A 20398-nucleotide genomic window follows, 5' to 3' on the forward strand; every position below is an offset into this window, starting at 1 on the left:
CAATATGTAATCACTATAACTGTCTGTATATATGGTAACAGTATAGAGAACAATTATCTCTTAACTAGTTGCTTATTAGCCTGCATATTGGCTATTTATTAGTACTTATAAAGCACATATTAATGCCTAACCATATTCTACATCCCTTAATCCTACCCAATGCCTGAACATAACCACTACACCAACTACCTTACTATTAATAAGTAGTAAATTAGGAGTTTATTGAGGGAAAAGTTAATAGTGAATATGTGTTCCTCATACTAAAGTGAGAGGGGGTATGCACTGACGTCACCCGCCCGCAGTCGCATGAATGGCAAAACATCCTGCAACATGACTGGCTTTAATAGGGGAAGCTGTGGTTTGACTCAACTCGAGGCAGTTGGACTCGACAGTGATCCTCACAACTCAACAAAGAACCAGTGATCCATGGACATTGACATGTGGCCACTATCTATTTCACTATTTTATCTATATGCCACTATCTATTTATTTATCTATCTAAACTTGCTTTGTAAACTGGGTTTGTCCTACATTATCCAACCATGGTCGTCGTGATTTTGCCAAGTAAGTAATGTTCCTGGATCAACATCTTTTGTTGATCCTGGATCAACATTCCTGTCTGAAACATAGTCCTAACCCTATACCTACACCTTAACCTAATCCTACCCATAATTTATCCCAAAAATCAGAAGGAAATAACAGATGATTAAGAATGGTGTAGAAGCCCCTAACTTTTGTTGTAAACCTAAACTTGACATTAACTGTAAACCTATCCCTCAAATCTGACTGGTTGATTGGAATGTTGTTCCAGGATCAACAAAAATGTGGATCCAGGAACATGTTGTACTTGAATAAAATCAAGTTCTCCATCCAACCATACCCCTTTGTAGAACTGAAGGCCGATCTTAATGGACATTTTTTTAATAAACACTGACAAAAACTTTACTTCTGTCAGGATAACTTTCATCAGAGGTGATTGACATTTTGCATACAGTTTGGGTTGGCTGTGTGGTTCTGTTCTGAGCAAGAACTCCCTGTCCATCCATGCAGCCTAGCATGGAAAAGAGCAGGGAAAGCAAATATAACCCCCTAGGGTAAACAGAACAGAACCAACATAAATGTACTGCAGATATCATTAATGTTCAATAATTTAATGTACAACATAAATTGAAAAATTATGATTCAAAGGAGATTCAAAAGGCCAAATCCTGGCTGATGAGAGGAGGAGCTGGGGATGGAGGAGGGTAATTAGCTCCTGAGTAATGTGATAGCTGCTGATAATACAGATGGATAAACTCTGCAGGACAGAGGCCCTCCAAGACCAACGTTCCCCATCCCTGCTATAGGTTGACGTGGTTCAGCTGAGAGTCAGCTGTTGCGAGCTTGACAGACGTGACCTGTCAGAACTAACGCTAAGTTTGATCCATTTGTCTGGGAGGGTGAGGGCCAAGCCAACCTTACCACCAAGATCAGACTCTGGTCAGCTGGGCAGAGCATGGGACTGGAAGCTGCTGGCAGACTTGAACAAGAAACTCTGCTTTCCAGCTGAAATCGCAGCCACCAACCTGCGACCAGACCTTGTTCTGTGGTCAGCCTCGCTCAAGCTTGTCTACATCATCGAGCTCACCGTGCCCTGGGAGGGTGCAGTGGAGAAGGCCTATGAATGGAAAAGGTTGAGGTACGCTGAACTTTCAACCGATGTGCAACAACAAGTCTGGAATGTGAAGGTACGTCATGTGGAAGTAGGCTGCAGAGGGTTTGTAGCCACCTCAACATTCAGGCTACTCAGGGAGATGGGAGTGCAAGGAAAGGCCCATCGGCAGGCAGTCAAAGACCTCTCCGCGGCTGCAGAAAAGGGAAGCCAGTGGCTATGGGTGAAGAGAAAAGACTCCGCTTGGGTCTTCAAATGAGTTGATGGCACCTAGAGAGTGAACGTGGGACGCTGGGATTCACTGCTGAACCCTGTGGAGGTGTCGTGGGCCTATCAGCGAAACACCAAGGAAGGAGGGCGCCCACTTGACAACCCAAAGGGTGCCATCACTCAACTGACCATCCCATGGAATCTCATCGGAGTCTCAAGTATGCATTAAGGGACGCATACCTGACGACAGTGCCATCACTCAATGGACCATCCCACAGAGTCTCATTGGTGCCTCAAGTATGCATTAAGGGATATCAACATCAAGTCCTATACAACAGGTCAGGTTTGATAGTTATGCAGAACATATTGTATTGGCAACTCATCTCATCTCAACTCATTATATGACCTAGGGCAGGGGATTTCCCTAGGGGGCTGCCAGCACCCGTTAAGGGCGGCGCGGGCACCTGTTCATTCAGAAGTGAAATTCCAAAGTGAAACAGCTGTAGATGTGAAATTTTACTAGCAAATCTTTAGTCATCTACTAGAGGGGGGAATTTGACTATTCTCCCAGCTAATCGTTGGCTATGGTTACAGCAGGTTTGTCGCAACTGGATTTGAGCAAAAACAACTAAAAACAAAATGGACTGGTGGCTTGTAAAAATCAAGAATACCAGAGATGATAAAAACTAAGGTTAAAAATAAGAAACCATAATTCATCTGACCAAGCCACCTTCTTCCATTGCTCCGTAGTCAAGTTCTGAAGCTCACGTGTCCACTGTTGGCACTTTTGGCGGTGGACAGGGGTCAGCATGGGCACCCTGACTGGTCTATGCAGCCCCATACGCAACAAACTGTGATGCACTGTGTATTCTGACACTTTTCTATCAGAACCAGCATTAACTTTTTGAGCAATTTGAACTACAGTAGTTCGTCGGATGGATCAGACCACATGGGCTAGCCTTCGCTCCCCACTTGAGCCACCGTGACCCTGTCACCGGTTCACTACTGTTCCTTCCTTGGACCACTTTTGATAGATCGCAGACCGGGAACACCCCATAAGAGCTGCAGTTTTGGAGATACTCTGACCCAGTTGTCTAGCCATCACAATTTGGCCCTTGCCAAAAACTCACTCAAATCGTACACTTGCCCATTTTTTCTGCTTCTAACACATCAAGTTTGAGAACAAAATGTTCACTTGCTGCCTAATATATCCACTAACAGGTGCCGTGATGAAGAGATAATCAGTGTTATTCACTTCACCTGTCAGTGGTCAAAATTATGCCTGATCGGTGTATATTTAAATAAGTTAAATATAATTATTCAACTTTCTTAGAGTAAAATTCTTAAATGTACCTTTTGTCCTGGGCTGATGTGAGCATTGACCTGTTTGAGCACAGGCTTCAAGGTGCTGTCGTACCTCACGCTCAGATTCTGGATCTGAATCTCACCCCGCTGAGGCCAGCCTTCTGGAAGCTGTGATGCAGCTGAGAGAGGAACATTTAATCAAAGAGATAAGAGGTGTAAGATATACAGAGAATGACAGAATGTGCGAACACAGGAAATGAAGGAGACAAATGCTGAGTGTGCGAATCCAGTGAAATTGAGAGGCATCTGTAGTCAGTAAACGTGGCTCAGTGTGTAGTGATACTCACACAGCAGACCCTCGTAGCTTTCAGGTTCTGTCTTCAGCAGAGCTTTTATTCTCTTCACAGCTCCCAGCTGCACCTCCATGTCTGCCAGATTACGAACCATCCAGTTCAGGTAATTGGACACCTGAGAGGTAAAATACAGAAAGAGAAGTTATCTAATATTGCTGATGATAAGCATGTAGAAAGTTAGATGTATGTGTGTGAGGTCTTGCCATGAGGGCGTATGTGAGTCCCAGCCCCACCAGCCCAGTGGACAGATGATTGTACTGGGAGTTTGTGATGGAGGCCACAGCTGCTATTAGGACAATGCAGGCCCCAATGTACTCCTGCACAAGAGATACAACAGTATTGCAGTTAATGTTGAGTTGATCAGTAGGTAAAATCTATTTTAGCTAGCATTTGTACCAACACATACAGGTGCTGGTCATATAATTAGAATATCATAAAAAAGTTGATTTATTTCACTAATTCCATTCAAAAAGTGAAACTTGTATATTATATTCATTCATTACACACAGACGGATATATTTCAAATGTTTATTTCTTTTAATTTTGATGATTATAACTTACAACTAAGGAAAATCCCAAATTCAATATCTCAGAAAATTAGAATATTGTGAAAAGGTTCAATATTGAAGACACCTGGTGCCACACTCTAATCAGCTAATTAACTCAAAACACCTGCAAAGGCCTTTAAATGGTCTCTCAGTGTAGTTCTGTAGGCTACACACTCTGTGTGATGAATGAATATAATATACAAGTTTCTCATTTTGAATGGAATTAGTGAAATAAATCAACTTTTTGATGATATTCTAATTATATGACCAGCACCTGTACAGTACCAAACCATATAGTAACTGACTTGTGTGGCATATAAACTCACCATTCGAACCTCCAGCCAGCGGTTCGCCGCTGTGAGGAAGAGAGAGGCCATGTTATTGGCATCTGTGAACTGTAGAAGTCTCTGTCTGAATCTAGGCTCATACCTAAGAGAGGAAAATACAAGAAGAATCTGTTTAATACATTTATATGGAAGGCATTTAGCAGATGCTCCCATCCAGAGTGACTGAAAAAGACTACCATGGTCAACAGATGAGGAAATAAAGCACTCAACCATATCATTTTGCCCACCTGAACGCTCTGATGGTTGTGAGCCCCTCTACTGTCTCAGAGAAGTGTGAGAGCAGAGGAAGCTGTGTGCTGTCTTCTAGCTGCTGGAGATCTCTGGAAATACAAGCACACAGGTAAACGTAACAGTAAACATCTCAACAGAAAATAAAGATTCCCTCAACATCTACTCACCTTCACGCCATCACCAAAGGAAATGTCTTTCTTTTTTTAGATGAACACAAACAAAGATTTTTAGAAAAATAACCCACCTCTTTAAGTCCATATGTAGTTAAACAATAGGTGGGTATAAGAAAAACATTAATATTTAAATGTTTTTTTTTTTTTTAAACAATAAACCATTGCTTCCAGACATTGGCGTAAATTTCATCTAACAGAGATGGGGGGGGGGGGGGGGTTGCTGGAGTTTTTCCCTCTTTTCCATCTCACTTTTAAATCTCTTATTTTGCGTATTTTATGAGTGCGCATTTTACTTTCGCTTTCAAATTAGCAGCAATTAGGGGCTGGCAATTGCTTGAATGGTGGGTTCATTATCATTCTTAACAAAAAACACAACAACAAAACAATACAATGAATGCCAAACTCGCTTATACTAAACATAGAACTTTTATTAACAAAACGAATAAGACAGCTTTATTAAGTCATGTATTATCAGTTGTAAACTCAACCCTCTTAGGAATATTTAAACTTTTTCAAATAGAAAACATCACTTCCGGCAAAGTGTGTGTTCTTTCAAGAAAGGGTAGAGTTTACACTTGAGAAGTGACGTTCCTCTGCAGTTCCTTGTCAAGTCAGCTTCACTTGGATGTATAAAAAACAAAACAAGACAAGGCAATGTAGCAAAAACCAATAAAGAATACCAGTCAATCGTTCTCTCCTTTGCACATCCAACTCAGAAACTAAATCAATTTTTTTTTTCCCAGTAATGTCGTCATTCACAGTAAGAATCAATGATACCACTACAATGTGCAGATTCTGGTTGTGAAACCGCTGAGATTTAAATTCTTAAAGAAATGGGATAACCTTTCACAGGTGAGAATGTGTTGGTTTCTTTTTTATATACTATATATTATCTCAATATCACAGGGTTTTATTCTATGCTAACTTTTTAATGTCATGTTAGCTGATGCCTTCATCTTGTACAGCGTTAGTCTAGCAAAAACATCAGCTGAAGTTTATTGCAGATATAGATAAAATATCAAATGTTGAAAGTGAGACATTTTGAAAAGCCAAATATTGGCTCATTTTGGATTTCATGAGAGCTACACATTCCAAAAAAGTTGGGACAGGTAGCAATAAGAGGCCGGAAAAGTTAAATGTACATATAAGGAACAGCTGGAGGACCAATTTGCAACTTATTAGGTCAATTGGCAACATGATTGGGTATAAAAAGAGCCTCTCAGAGTGGCAGTGTCTCTCAGAAGTCAAGATGGGCAGAGGATCACCAATTCCCCTAATGCTGTGGCGAAAAATAGTGGAGCAATATCAGAAAGGAGTTTCTCAGAGAAAAATTGCAAAGAGTTTGAAGTTATCATCATCTACAGTGCAAAGATTCAGAGAATCTGGAACAATCTCTGTGCGTAAGGGTCAAGGCTGGAAAACCATACTGGATGCCCGTGATCTTCAGCCCTTAGACGGCACTGCATCACATACAGGAATGGTACTGTATTGGAAATCACAACATGGGCTCAGGAAGGAATACTTCCAGAAAACATTGTTGGTGAACACAATCCACCGTGCCATTCGCCGTTGCCGGCTAAAACTCTATAGGTCAAAAAAGAAGCCATATCTAAACATGATCCAGAAGCGCAGGCGTTTTCTCTGGGCCAAGGCTCATTTAAAATGGACTGTGGCAAAGTGGAAAACTGTTCTGTGGTCACACGTTTTGAAGTTGTTATCAGCGCTCAGTTCAGAAGCCTGCATCTCTGATGGTATGGGGTTGCATGAGTGCGTGTGGCATGGGCAGCTTACACATGTGGAAAGGCACCATCAATGCTGAAAGGTATATCCAAGTTCCAGAACAACATATGCTCTCATCCAGATGTCGTCTCTTTCAGGGAAGACCTTGCATTTTCCAACATGACAATGCCAGACCACATACTGCATCAATTACAACATCATGGCTGCGTAGAAGAAGGATCCGGGTACTGAAATGGCAGCCTGCAGTCCAGATCTTTCACCCATAGAAAACATTTGGCGCATCATAAAGAGGAAGATGCGACAAAGAAGCCCGAATCAGACCCAGATGAAGAGGGTCAAGCAGAACCTCTGCAATCACAGCTTTTAAAGGATGTTTATGAATGGTATTTCATTTTGTATTTGTGTCAAAATGTTTAGATATGCTGTCACTGCTGTTTGTTAGCTTTCAATATACGGTTTTATCCTGATTAAAGCTTTACTGTAGCCGAATACATGACTGAGTAGCAGCATTTTCTGTAAAGGTAGCGTTCAATTTGTTGCATGAACAACTGTCTATGAACATAGACGTTTGTAGGTGTTTGTTGGCATTTGTTGGAGTTTGTTGGAGAATTAAGTATGCAATAGAATGCAGCTAACTGGCTAGCGAAGCAAAAAGGCTTTGGTATAAATTTTTGGTATAAATTTTACCATAAAAATGGTATAAATTTTAAATTGGGAACTGCTCCATCTTTCAGTAAAAGCCTTTGTGCAAATCCAGCATTGAACTCGTGTAGATTCTAGAGCTGTCTTCCACGGCACTTCCAGTGTAGAAAATATCACAGATTATAATGGGTTCAATTATCTTTTGTCGCGCCGCTCGTGTCCGGTGTACGCAACTCTTCCACTTCCACATGCTGCGCCACATGGCTTTGCCCCCTTTGTTGAGTGTTCCCAGGGGCAGTGTTTTGCAGGGTTTATGATGTCACCAACCCGGGAAGAAGCTTGTTGTAGTCCAAACCGGTCATTTTTGCAGGCATTAAACTGCCATAACTTTAAAAAAATATCTCAGTTTGCATTGAACTTTCAGCGCTGTAACTTTGCATATACTGTTTATGCTCAAACAGCAACATTACACACTAACTAAAGTTAAAAAAGTGAAATCGCAATGAACCACCCATGTGCTACAAACTTTGTGCTAACTGTCGTAAGTACATTTGTAATGCAGAAGTGCAAAGGACCATCACTTTTCATGCAAACTTCACAACTTCTCAAGCGCAAACGTAACCCTCTCTTCAATGCACATACAACAGTTTGCCAGAAACAATGGTTTATAGGTAAAAAAGTGAAGAATATTCATATTTTTCTTACACCAGCCATTTTGCTTCAGAAGGATCATCGACTGGGGTCATAAGGAGTACCGTCATGATGGTTGTTTGTGCTGCTTTGGGGCGTCAACTTTTGGGCACCCATTGACTTGCATCATATGGACATATGGATGGATTATTATTCTAAAAATCTTTGTTTCTGTTCATCTGAAGAAAGTCATACATCTGGGACGTACTGTATGAGGGTGAGTAAATGATTAGAGAATTTTTATTTTTGGGTGAACTCTCTTTTTAAGTATTGAGAATAAATGTGTAGCTATAAAGGCATTTTTCATTTTTTTTTTTTTTTTTTTTTTAAATGAATAAAATTAGACATGAATTTCACCAATATCTTGGACAAAAAGTTGCAATGGAGAAGTAAATGGCTTGGTTACTTTGATGCAACTCTGAAGTATTTCTGTATGAAGTAGCAGGTGATGGCCAGTGGTACTAGTACAATGAGGAAAACCGGCGTGACGTATGAGATCACACCCAGAGCCGACACACACAGCAGCGTGGAGCGACTCAAACACTCCAGGGTAGCGGGAATGTGCTGAAACATAAAGAAACAGAAATATACAAATGCAGATACTAAATGCTGTTTCTGTTAGTCACCAAAGGAGGAATATTGACTCACACAGTAACATTTTATGATTTTGGTATCATAACATCATACCTGATCTATCGTATTGGTATCGGAAGAGAAACGGTTTACTATGCTTCCTAAAGGAGTGGTTTCAAAGAGCCTGGAAAAAAGAGGGAACAATTTGGAAACAAAAATCAGTTTTAAATGTTAAATCACTTGACTCTTAAAAAAATATACTTAAAAGAAGAAGAAACATCCTCCCACTTTCAACTGCTTTTTTCCCCAACAAATTTCTCATTATGTGTAAATATTTGTATCCAATCCAATTTTTGGATTTTACAAAATTATCTTTCAAATCCAGTATCCTGAAAATGGGGCATTTCTTTTTTTGCCAAGTTTATTTCACCCAAAATTTATTTTGTCTGCGAAATGTACATATGAAATGATAGTTGTTGTTTTTTTGTCCTTTAGGAGTTTGACATCTGCAGTTACCATCCACTTTCATTGTATGTAAAAGAGCAACTTAGGACATTCCACTAAATATCTAAATATTTGTCATTCCACAGAAAATCCAAAAATTGGAAAGCAATATTTATTTACACAGGCAAAGAGCAATCAAACAAGACATGTTCACATTCATAAACTCTCTCTCTCCTATGCACACTCGCCGCCCACCTTGTGTCCTCATTTAATACATACCCACACACACCTTGACGCATGTCAAATTATACACAATGTAATTCCACATAAACACTTCAGGAATATGAAAGTTTCTGATGTACCTCATTGGGGCAAGAATAATATTATTCAGCAGATTGTGGTGCAGTTCTTTGGCCACCCGCAAGCCTGTCCACTCCACGGCCACTGATGTGGCCAGACACAGCACGATACCCAGACAGCAAAGCAGGCTGAACACCAGCAGGTATGACGAGTGACTGAAACCAACGTCCTGTGGGGAGAACAAGGGCGACACTTAAAAAAACACCAACTCACTTGGTACGAAGTACAGAAAGGATTGGTAAGCAATTATATCATGCTGATCTCACTCTAACACATTGTCATGGTTAAACTTTCAAAACATCCAAAAAAGCATTTATTTGCAATATTATTGTTTCAATGTTGCTAAAAATCTGTTGTTAATGTCCGTGCACCAAGAACGATAACTATAATAATAACTACACCAATCAGGCATAACATTATGACCACCTTCCTAATATTGTGTTGGTCCTCTAGACCCCTGAAGGTGTGCTGTGGTATCTGGCACCAAAATGTCAGCATATCCTTTAAGTCCTGTAAATTGTGAGGTGGAGCCTCCATGGATCGGACTTGTTTGTTCAGCACATCCCACAGATGCTCGACTGGATTGAGATCTGGGGAATTTGTAGGCCAAGTCAACACCTCAAACTCTTTGTTGTGCTCCTCAAACCATTTATAAACCATTTCTGCTTTGTGGCAGGGCGCATTATCCTGCTGAAAGAGTCCACATCCACCAGGGAATATCGTTTCCATGAAAGGGTGTACATGGTCTGCAACAATGCTTCGGTAGGTGGTACGTGTCAAAGTAAAATCCACATGGATGGCAGGACCCAAAGTTCCCCAGCAGTACATTGCCCAAAGCATCACACTGCCTCTGCTGGCTTGCCTTCTTCTCATAGTGCATCCTGGTGCCATGTGTTCCCCAGGTAAGCGACACACGCACCCGGCCATCCACGTGATGTAAAAGAAAACGTGATTCATCAGACCAGGCCACCTTCTTCCATTGCTCCGTGGTCCAGTTCTGATGCTCCGCTCACCACGTGCATCAGTGAGCCTTGGCCTCCCTTGACCCTGTTGCCGGTTCACCACTGTTCCTTCCTTGGACCACTTTTGATTGATACTGACTACTGCAGACCAGGAACACCCCACAAGATCTGCAGTTTTGGAGATGCTCTGACCCAGTCGTCTAGCCATCACAATTTGGCCCTTGTCAAACTCACTCAAATCCTTACACTTGCCCATTTTTCTACTTCTAACACATCAACTTTGAGGACAAAATGTTCACTTGCTGCCTAATATATTCTACCCACTAATAGGTGCTGTGATGAAGAGATAATCAGTGTTATTCACTTCACCTGTCAGTGCTCATAAAGTTACGCCTGATCGGTGTATATTAGCGGCCACAGCAATAGATCATAATGTTCTGCATATGCTGCAGTTTTGTCGCCTGTCACTTTAAATGCTCATGCTATTTAAATTCAGGTGGATTCTGATTGGCTGTCAATGTTTTTTTTATGGTTTATAAGCTAGAAAAAATTCCAACATCTTCCCAGCTCTTATAGAATTACACTCACCTAAAGGATTATTAGGAACACCATACTAATACTGTTTGACCCCCTTTCGCCTTCAGAACTGCCTTAATTCTGCGTGGCATTGATTCAACAAGGTGCTGAAAGCATTCTTTAGAAATGTTGGCCCATATTGATAGGATAGCATCTTGCAGTTGATGGAGATTTGTGGGATGCAAATCCAGGGCACGAAGCTCCCGTTCCACTACATCCCAAAGATGCTCTATTGGGTTGAGACCTGGTGACTGTGGGGGCCATTTTAGTACAGTGAACTCATTGTCATGTTCAAGAAACCAATTTGAAATGATTCGAGCTTTGTGACATGGTGCATTATCCTGCTGGAAGTAGCCATCAGAGGATGGGTACATGGTGGTCATAAAGGGATGGACATGGTCAGAAACAATGCTCAGGTAGGCCGTGGCATTTAAATGATGCCCAATTGGCACTAAGGGGCCTAAAGTGTGCCAAGAAAACATCCCCCACACCATTACACCACCACCACCAGCCTGCACAGTGGTAACAAGGCCTGATGGATCCATGTTCTCATTCTGTTTATGCCAAATTCTGACTCTACCATCTGAATGTCTCAACAGAAATCGAGACTCATCAGACCAGGCAACATTTTTCCGGTCTTCAACTGTCCAATTTTGATGAGCTCGTGCAAATTGTAGCCTCTTTTTCCTATTTGTAGTGGAGATGAGTGGTACCCGGTGGGGTCTTCTGCTGTTGTAGCCCATCCGCCTCAAGGTTGTGCGTGCTGTGGCTTCACAAATGCTTTGCTGCATACCTCGGTTGTAATGAGTGGTTATTTCAGTCAAAGTTGCTCTTCTATCAGCTTGAATCAGTCGGCCCATTCTCCTCTGACCTCTAGCATCAACAAGGCATTTTCGCCCACAGGACTGCCGCATACTGGATGTTTTTCCCTTTTCACACCATTCTTTGTAAACCCTAGAAATGGTTGTGCGTGAAAATCCCAGTAACTGAGCAGATTGTGAAATACTCAGACCGGCCCGTCTGGCACCAACAACCATGCCACGCTCAAAATTGCTTAAATCACCTTTCTTTCCCATTATGACATTCAGTTTGGAGTTCAGGAGATTGTCTTGACCAGGACCACACCCCTAAATGCATTGAAGCAAATGCCATGTGATTGGTTGATTAGATAATTGCATTAATGAGAAATTGAACAGGTGTTCCTAATAATCCTTTAGGTGAGTGTATAACGATTATTTAAATTATAAACTTTATAGGTATCATTAGAGTTATCATCTGTGGTGTGAACGAGCCTTAAGTGAATTTACTGTAGACGCTGCAAACAATCCATAACACTGCTAGCAGGCAAATTATTTCAATTACACATGAAGACTGAGGACTTCTGACTGATTCTGATTTATGTACTGCAACTTTCCAAATGCTAATCGTACACCCTGAAGAAATAAAGTGAAAGAAAATCAATCTGGTGACTAAATCAAATCAATCAAGATGACTAAAAGGCTATTCATTATCGTAAAACTCCAGCAGAGAACATCAATAATGTGAATCAACTCAAAAACATAAGAACTAATTAGTGGAAATCTAAATCAGGGGTTAAGTCTACTTTACATTCTGTGTGGCGGCAAAGACTGCAGCTTAAATGGGTTAAGAAATTACCTGAGCAGTGATGGAGAATAAAGTATTGATCGGGATGAATTGGTTTGTGAAAATATGGAAAGTACGCCTCTGCTAAAGACGAGCATGTGGAGTGGATAAAATTAGATTTTTTGTGCGGAGAGGATATTTAAACAAAATTTGACCTGCGTGTCTGGTAGCATATTTTTAACCACCTGACTGACTTAAGCTGAGGTTTATTAAATAAAGTGCCTAGCTTATAACCCTGAATAACTCGAGTCTAGTCTCCCTGTGTTATCTGAGCTGTCACAGCACAAGCCTGCTCAATGCTGATTCACCACAACATGCTCTTCCTCAGTGGCAGGGTGGTCTATTAATAAAGTGAAGTGTTTGTATCTGGCTCTTAACACCTTCTCTTGTTTTTTCCTATGTGCCATTCAACATGTATGTGCCTCATGGATATATAAAACACACCTTCTTTTGTAGGATATTACAGTTTGGCATATTTATCATGGAGAATTTTATTAATCAACCCAAGCAGCCAATGACATCATGCATCTAAGCTATCCAAAGACGATGAACTGCCTCTTCAGCAGGTGCAAACCATAAATTATGTAAATTGGACCCTAAATGATTCAAGAGTAAATTGCAGAGTAAATTTTCAAAGTAGAAATCAAAGCATGTGCCAGATGTAAATTTTTATACAATTTTGAACAAATTTGACAAGAATTAGAGAAAAAACTAACACCCATCCATAGCACTTCTGCAACCCGCATAGCATAGCAACCCCTGACAACCACGACAATGCATCAGGTTTTAGTCACTCACATTCTTCAGAAAGTGTAAAAATCAAGTTCATACATATGACCGTCTATCTTTACCTGCACTAAAGAGCAGTTGTGTGCAGCTGCGTCGATTTTGGCTGTGATGACTTTGGACGTCCAGTAAGCAAGCCAGTAGTCGATGGCCACCAAAAAGGAGTGTTTGAGGAGCTGGGACAGCAGGAGCAGGAGAAGCAGGAGGAGGCCTGCAGAGCTCAGGTACGTCCCACAGGATCTCCAGGGAATGGTGGCTCTGTGCCTCATCACTCGAGACATGTTATCTTCATCATCGCTCTCCACAGACTCTTCTATAGATATGAAAAGAAAAACAAAATTTATAAATAGATAGATAGATAGATAGAAACATAGACAGATGAACAGACAAACACATTATTGAATTCAGGTGTTTCAATCAGACCCATTGCCATAGGTGTATAAAATCAAGCATCTAGCTATGCAGTCAGCATTTACAAACATTTGTGAAAAAATGGGTCATTCTGAGGAGCTGAGTGAATTCAAGCATGGTACTGTGATAGGATGCCACCTTTGAAATAGGTCAGTCAATAAGTCATGAAATTTCATCCCCGCTTTCATTCCATGGTCAACTGTAAGTGGTATTATTGGAAAGTGGAAGTGTTTAGGAACAGCAGCAACTAAGCCACTAAGCGGAAGACCACGTAAAGTCACAGAGAGGGATAAACGAGTGCTGAGGAGGAGCATTGGCATAAAAGTTGCCAATGCTCTGCTGATTCCATAGCTGAAGAGGTCCAAACTTCTACTGGCATTAATATTAACACAGAAACTGTGTGGCGAGAGCTTCATGGAATGGGTTTCCATGACCGAGCAGCTGCATACAAGCTTCACATCACCAACCCCTGAAAAAAATGCCAAGAGTGCCAAGATTCTGCCAAGACTCTTGGCAAAAAATGGCAAGAGTTGGATGGATTGGTATAAAGCATGCCGCCACTGGACTCTTTAGTAATGGAAAGTCTGGTGAGTCTGGGTTTGGTGGATGCCAGGAGAACGTTACCTGCCTGACTGCATTGTGCCAACTTGTAATGTCTGGTGGAGGAGGGATAATGGTATAGGGCTTTTTTCAGCAGTTGGCCTAGGCCCCTTACTTCCATTGAAGGGAAATGTTAATGCTTCAGCATACCAAGCCATTTTGGACAATGCTATGCTGCCAACATTGTGGAAACAATGTTTGGGGAAGGCCCTTTTCTATTCCAGCATGACTGTGCACCAGTGGTCCATACAGACATGTTTGGATGAGTTTGGCGTGGAAGAACTTGACTGGCCCACACAGAGCCCCGACCTAAAACCCATCAAACACCTTTGGGATAAACTAAAACGGAGATTTCGAGCCAGGCCTTCTCATCCAAATTCAGTGCCTGACCTCACGAATCCTCACGGTGTAATGGTCCGGTGTCGCAATACTTTTGTCCATATAGTCTAGTGATAGATAGAGACAGAGAGAGAGAGAGAGAGAGAGAGAGATAGTGTAACATACAAAACATGTGTCAACTTGTCCCATCTGTGTAAATTATCCTTGTCCTAAGAACACAGTTCAACCTTTTGAACAAGTGCAAACTTGAATGTAGAGAGCACACCACACTCGCTGCTCTAAATGTAAAAAGCAGCGTCATACTGGTATTTTAAAAAATACAAGTGTAGGTGGATAGCAAAAGAGATACTGAAAGAAGGAATAAACATGAGAAAAAAAGCTGTAAAGCCCACAGGCATGTAACACTTGCACTGTGCCAAGAATACCCTTGAGTGCCAGAGCAGTGATGATATGTGTATATATCAAGTTTAGGTCAGTAGAAGAGCATTTACTACCACAGCAAATTAGCCATCATGGAGGGGAAAAAGCAACCCACTATGGTTTAAGCACTCAGCACAATCTCAGTGCTGAGGAGACAGAACCATCCCCACATTCATTACTCAGTCATTCCAGAGTGGTCTAGTCCGTCAGCAGATGTTAAATGCTTTTGCTCACTCTCCCACACTACAACTAAAATCATAGAAAGTGTATTATGATAGCCATAAGCAAGGAGGTCTATAAGAGTAAAATGACCATTGCACAGAGAATACAACATGTGAGGTGACACTTCTAGAACAGTTTCTGGTCGCTTGTCGATTTTAAGTTTACTTTTTCAGGCAAAGCGTCTAGTCTATTATTTTGTCAGTCACTGCAGTGAGAAGGCTAACCTTCCAATATAGCTTTAGTACTGGAGTATACTGCCATTTGGCCAGCTGCCATATATCTGGCACATAGCCTATGTCTTCCATCTAGAGAATAATCAATTATGAAGGTGAGGGGGTGTAGAAATGTAGAACAAATTCAGCCTTGGTGGGTAAAAAGTACACGGGAGCAGGTCAGGTCATTCTCAGAGACCTTCATGAAGGCAAGAGGGTGGGCCCGGATGCTATTAAAGAACTTCACCGGGTCATTTGCGCTGGATTTGTCTCTCCGGGCCACCAAGGAGATGGCCAGAGCCATCGATCGTTCTATGGCAGCCCTGGTGACCATGAAGAGGCATCCCTGGTTAAATCTTTCTGGTATTACGGAGAAGGAAAAAGTGATTCTTCTGGATGCCCCGCATTCGCCTGCTGGCCTCTTCACTGACGCTGTCCCCTCAGTTGTCGAGAGGTTTCAGGAGGCGAAGAAGCAAGCGGTGGCGTTCCAGAGGTACGCATCTTCTGATTGGTTCTTCTGTGGACTTAGAGGCTTTTGCTGACAAAGGAAGTGGTGTTTAGAAGTTTCTGCCAAAGAACTGGTATTTCTGAATGGACTGACGCTGGGATTTAGCGGATTAAAAGTGAAAGTATTTGATGAGTGCGCTTGCACTAGTCTCGCCTACTTTGCGCTTTCATAATTGTGCCCCGCATTCTCCTGCTGGCCTCTTCACTGACGCTGTCCCCTCAGTTGTCGAGAGGTTTCAGGAGGCGAAGAAGCAAGCGGTGGCGTTCCAGAGGTACTTCCCTCGCCAAGCTCAGGTCTCAGAGGATCCTTCGTGTCTCAAGCTTGGCTCTTATTCGTCTAAAAGCTGCTCATACTGCCATCCTTGGGGCTTTGGGACGCAGTGGTTTCCAGTGAGTTCAGGTCTCAGTGTCTGCCCAGAGATGTTGTGAAACCAGTTTGGTTGTTCCCTGCTGGTTATCCTCTTCAGGGCACCGAGCTAACTACTCGAAATACACCAGAGACCAGGCTGGTTCCCTTAGTAGACTATTTTGCAGCATGGACAATTCTGCCAAATGTGTCTTAGTGGGTCCTGTAGACTATAGAGAGGGGCTACAGAATTCAGTTTGGTTCTTGACTGCCTTGATTCAATGGGGTCCTGCCCACAGTGGTGGGTCCTGAGCAAGCTCTTTTAATGGAACAAGAGATTTTAGCTCTCTTGGGGAAGGAGTCCATAGAAACCTCCCTAAAGACGTGCACACACTTAAGGATTGTAAGGCCGATTATGAATGTAAATTGATACTTATGACTGATCGCGCTCAAACGCGTCCAGTCAGAGCCAGTTGCGTTCAGTCTGCGATTACAGTCGGTCTTCAAATTCCATGTGTAAGTATATAAATCGGCTCCAGTCGAAGAAAACAATCGGTATGTGTGTTTAGTTCAGTCTTAGAATGTTTCAGCTAATCATTATGTGTGTCCCCGGCTTAAAGAGAGTGTGGATTCTATAGCCAGAATGTTATTGTTCTAAAAAAGGACGGGGGGTTGAGTCTAATTCTAGATCTATGCTAGCTGAATCAGACTTTAAAAACATTCAAGTTCAAGATGTTAACACTGAAGCTAATCGCGACTCAAATCAGATCAGAGGACTGGTTTGTCACATTAGATCTCAAGGACGCATACTTGCATATGAAGAGTTCCACTGCAAAAACCTCTAAGTTCACCTCTTTGGACAACAAGACATAGTAAAATGTCTGTTTCTGTCAGTTTTACAGCAGTGTTAACTTGCTACTCATGAAATCCTGTCATTGCCACTGTGACGATGGACAAAACATGATAAAAACTTGCAGCTCAGCACTTGAAGCCGGTTCATACGCACACCGCCATTCATCTTGAAATCATATGATTTGATTCACATCTTCTGATTGGTTCTTCTGTGGACTTAGAGGCTTTTGCTGACAAAGGAAGTGGTGTTTAGAAGTTTCTGCCAACGAACTGGTATTTCTGAATGGACTGACGCTGGGATTTAGCGGATTAAAAGTGAAAGTATTTGATGAGTGCGCTTGCACTAGTCTCGCCTACTTTGCGCTTTCATAATTGTGGCTACCGGATATTAAGAGTTTAAATCCCCCAATCAGAGCTTTTCTGTTAAAAGGATACATTTTTTTCCTGGTGTTTTACTTAATCTTTGCAATCTGGCAACCATGTGCACACATTTTCTCTACACTGCGGAAGTGATCTGAAAACACTGACAATCAAGTAAGCTTGAGTTTAGATATATTCTGCTTAAATGAGAGTGTCATTCAGCCAGTCTGTGTTCTGTCACTGAACCAGCTAATCAGGATTATTTGAAAATTACTGGTGTGTTGGAGCAGGGTTGTTACTGGAGTCTGCAGAAAGGTAGCGGGAGCAGGATTTGCTACCCCTGCTCTATGCCAACTGCAATTTGCTCATCTCAAACAGAGACCTGGATGATGCCAATAGTTGCTCTGTCCCACTAGGAAAGAGAATTATGTGACAATCTTATTTCTTAATTACAGATTCATTACAACGCTCAGTTCCAAGACCAGTGACCTCGGCCATCTGTTAGTGGATCCTGGCTACTTCTTGACAGATGGTGAGGGTGGACATCCAAACATCTTGGCATAGATCATTCACATCAACAGCTTGGTCAGGAATGCACAGCAAAGAGTTTATTATCTCAGGAGCCTGAGTAAGTTCAATATGCTACCCCAGGAGATCCTTTCCAGGAGGATTTGAGAAAGCAATCACACAAGACTGTAAGGAAGGACTAGCAGAGAGTGCTATAATCAAATAATTGTTTGTTTTTTTTTTCCCCTCAATGCTGCAGTCAGCAAAAAAACTACAAAGAGGAACTAGTGGGTACTACCCTCTTGTCACCCAGATCTTTAATGAAGATTTATGAGGATTCCTACCAGGGGCTTGGATAGTTAACAATGCAACAACCCTTTGTCCTTTTTTTGCAGATAACTTGCAGGAACAATCTAAAAATTATTGTACCAGATGAGCATGTGATATAAACTTTGCTAAAACATATATTAGTGTATTAGTGTTTTTCTACTCTTACCTTCTACTTCCTCTTCAGTTTTTAAAGCCTCTCTGGAGTACATGGCTCGCCTCAAGTTTTTTCTTTCCAGGACCGTCATATTCTCATCTACTGTCTCCTGGAACACAACAAAAACATAATGCCTAAACATCTATGGAGAACAGGGTATTCTGTTCAGCATATTTGGCTAGTTAAGCAGCCTAAATCAAATCAAGTCAATTTCATTCTTTTACAACTAATTCCCTGAGTATTTGGGTCTCTTAAAAAGTACATTGGATAATTGTGACATGGAGCTTAGTGACCTGTTCTGCTAGAACATCCTCCTTCAAATGTTAAAAGATCTGAGCCTATAATGAAGGGATCATCTACGAACATCTCCAGGTAGTTTGGACCAAATACTATAAGATATATCATATGGAAAAAGAACAGGAAGGGGCCCAGCACAGTTCCTTGAGGTACTTCAGTGTTGTTTGATCTTCAACACAGAGTTTTGTATTTTTGGACACAGAAAGACAGTTTTGAGATCTGATTGGTAGCTGTGTTGGCCACTAGATGGCATATTAGACACTTTTTTGGAGACTTGAGTTTATTACAGTCACTTTTAGGTCTAAGTCCCAGTCCCACTTAGTGTATCCACAAGCTTGTATTTTCAGTATAAACAGAGATTGGTTTTCCAATCTCTCAAACAATTCAAACAAATGTCAACAAAAAGGTCAAGAGAGCATTTGGCTTTACAAAGCAAAACAAATGATCTTGCCCTTTAAATCGCTTCCTTTAGTGTCTCATTAATTTTTTGCAGAGTACCTTCTCAAATTCTTTGTCTTGTCTGTGCATCAGAGTCTTCCACTGCTCGAATAGCTCAGGCTGAGAGTTTTGGATGTCCTTCAGGGTTCCTTCTGCTTGTATGCTGCCATCTTTCATCGCAATGATCTACAAATAAACAGCAAACATTCAGTTATTACTTCAATCTCCTGACAAGCCACTGACACCACAATAAAAAGAAGGTGGATGTTTTTAATGCCCCGTGAGATGTAAAGCCAATATTTAATGGCAAGCCTGTCCCTTTTTATTTGGCAGCTTAAAGTGGCTATGTCTAAATAACGGAGTTGAAAAACTCTTTTCTGACCGCTGGTGATTTATTGAGCGCCAGGAGGAGGAAGACTTTAACAAGGCAATTCATCACCCAGAGCCAGGGTGAGAGAGACAAGGGGCTTCATTCATTTCTAATAACAACAAGGTTGATGATGACAACAAATTGGCTTGAGAACTGTAATATGTTTCATGACTTTCATAAAAATGCACAATGCCTGTAAGCTTTCTCTGGTTAGGTATGTTGGGTCAAAGCATTTGGAACTATGTATATTCTCTTCCTGATAATTTACTCACCCCCATGTCATTCAAGATGTTCATGTTCTTCTTTCTTCAGTCGAAAAGAAATTAATGTTTTTGATGAAAACATTCCAGGATTATTCTCCTTATAGTGGACTTCAATGGACTCCAAACGGTTGAAGGTCAAAATTACAGTTTCATTGCAGCTTCAAATTGCTATAAACAATACCAGACGAGGAATAAGGGTCTTATCTAGAGAAATGATCGGTCATTTTTGAAAAAAGAAAAATGTAAATGTATTTGCTTTATATAAACAAATGATCGCCTTTCAAGTGGTTCCGCCAAAACCGCACTTTCGTTTTCTTCAAAAAGCTTACGCTGTATGTCCTACACCTTTCCCTATTCAACTTACGGAACGAACGCAGTTCCATTTCTCTAGATAAGACCCTTATTCCTCGTCTGGTATCATTTAAAGCCCTTTGAAGCTGCACTGAAACTGTAATTTTGACCTTCAACCGTTTGGAGGCCATTGAAGTCCACTATAAGGAGAATAATCCTGGAATATTTTCATCAAAAACCTTAA

The 20398-nt window shown here is 41.4% G+C and overlaps 1 protein-coding gene across 4 annotated transcripts in view; it reads right to left on the reverse strand.

Annotated features, from left to right (window-relative positions):
* The window catches only part of abcc8 (ATP-binding cassette, sub-family C (CFTR/MRP), member 8), a 101165-nt gene that overhangs the window by 3778 nt on the left and 76989 nt on the right, over positions 1-20398 (reverse strand). For 3 of the 4 annotated variants that reach the window (XM_048159219.1, XM_048159221.1, XM_048159222.1), the window contains 11 exons: positions 19291-19416; positions 18508-18604; positions 13301-13548; positions 9270-9436; positions 8578-8647; positions 8297-8454; positions 4642-4734; positions 4394-4496; positions 3723-3836; positions 3514-3634; positions 3215-3345 (listed from right to left, as the gene is read on the reverse strand). In XM_048159219.1, the coding sequence (XP_048015176.1) occupies positions 3215-3345; positions 3514-3634; positions 3723-3836; positions 4394-4496; positions 4642-4734; positions 8297-8454; positions 8578-8647; positions 9270-9436; positions 13301-13548; positions 18508-18604; positions 19291-19416 (1428 nt within the window). The remainder of the gene's footprint in view (positions 1-3214; positions 3346-3513; positions 3635-3722; positions 3837-4393; positions 4497-4641; positions 4735-8296; positions 8455-8577; positions 8648-9269; positions 9437-13300; positions 13549-18507; positions 18605-19290; positions 19417-20398) is intronic. The other variant, XM_048159220.1, reaches the window with a different exon arrangement.

Source organism: Megalobrama amblycephala, linkage group LG15, assembly GCF_018812025.1.
Source record: "Megalobrama amblycephala isolate DHTTF-2021 linkage group LG15, ASM1881202v1, whole genome shotgun sequence".
NCBI classification, from domain to species: Eukaryota; Metazoa; Chordata; class Actinopteri; order Cypriniformes; family Xenocyprididae; genus Megalobrama; species Megalobrama amblycephala.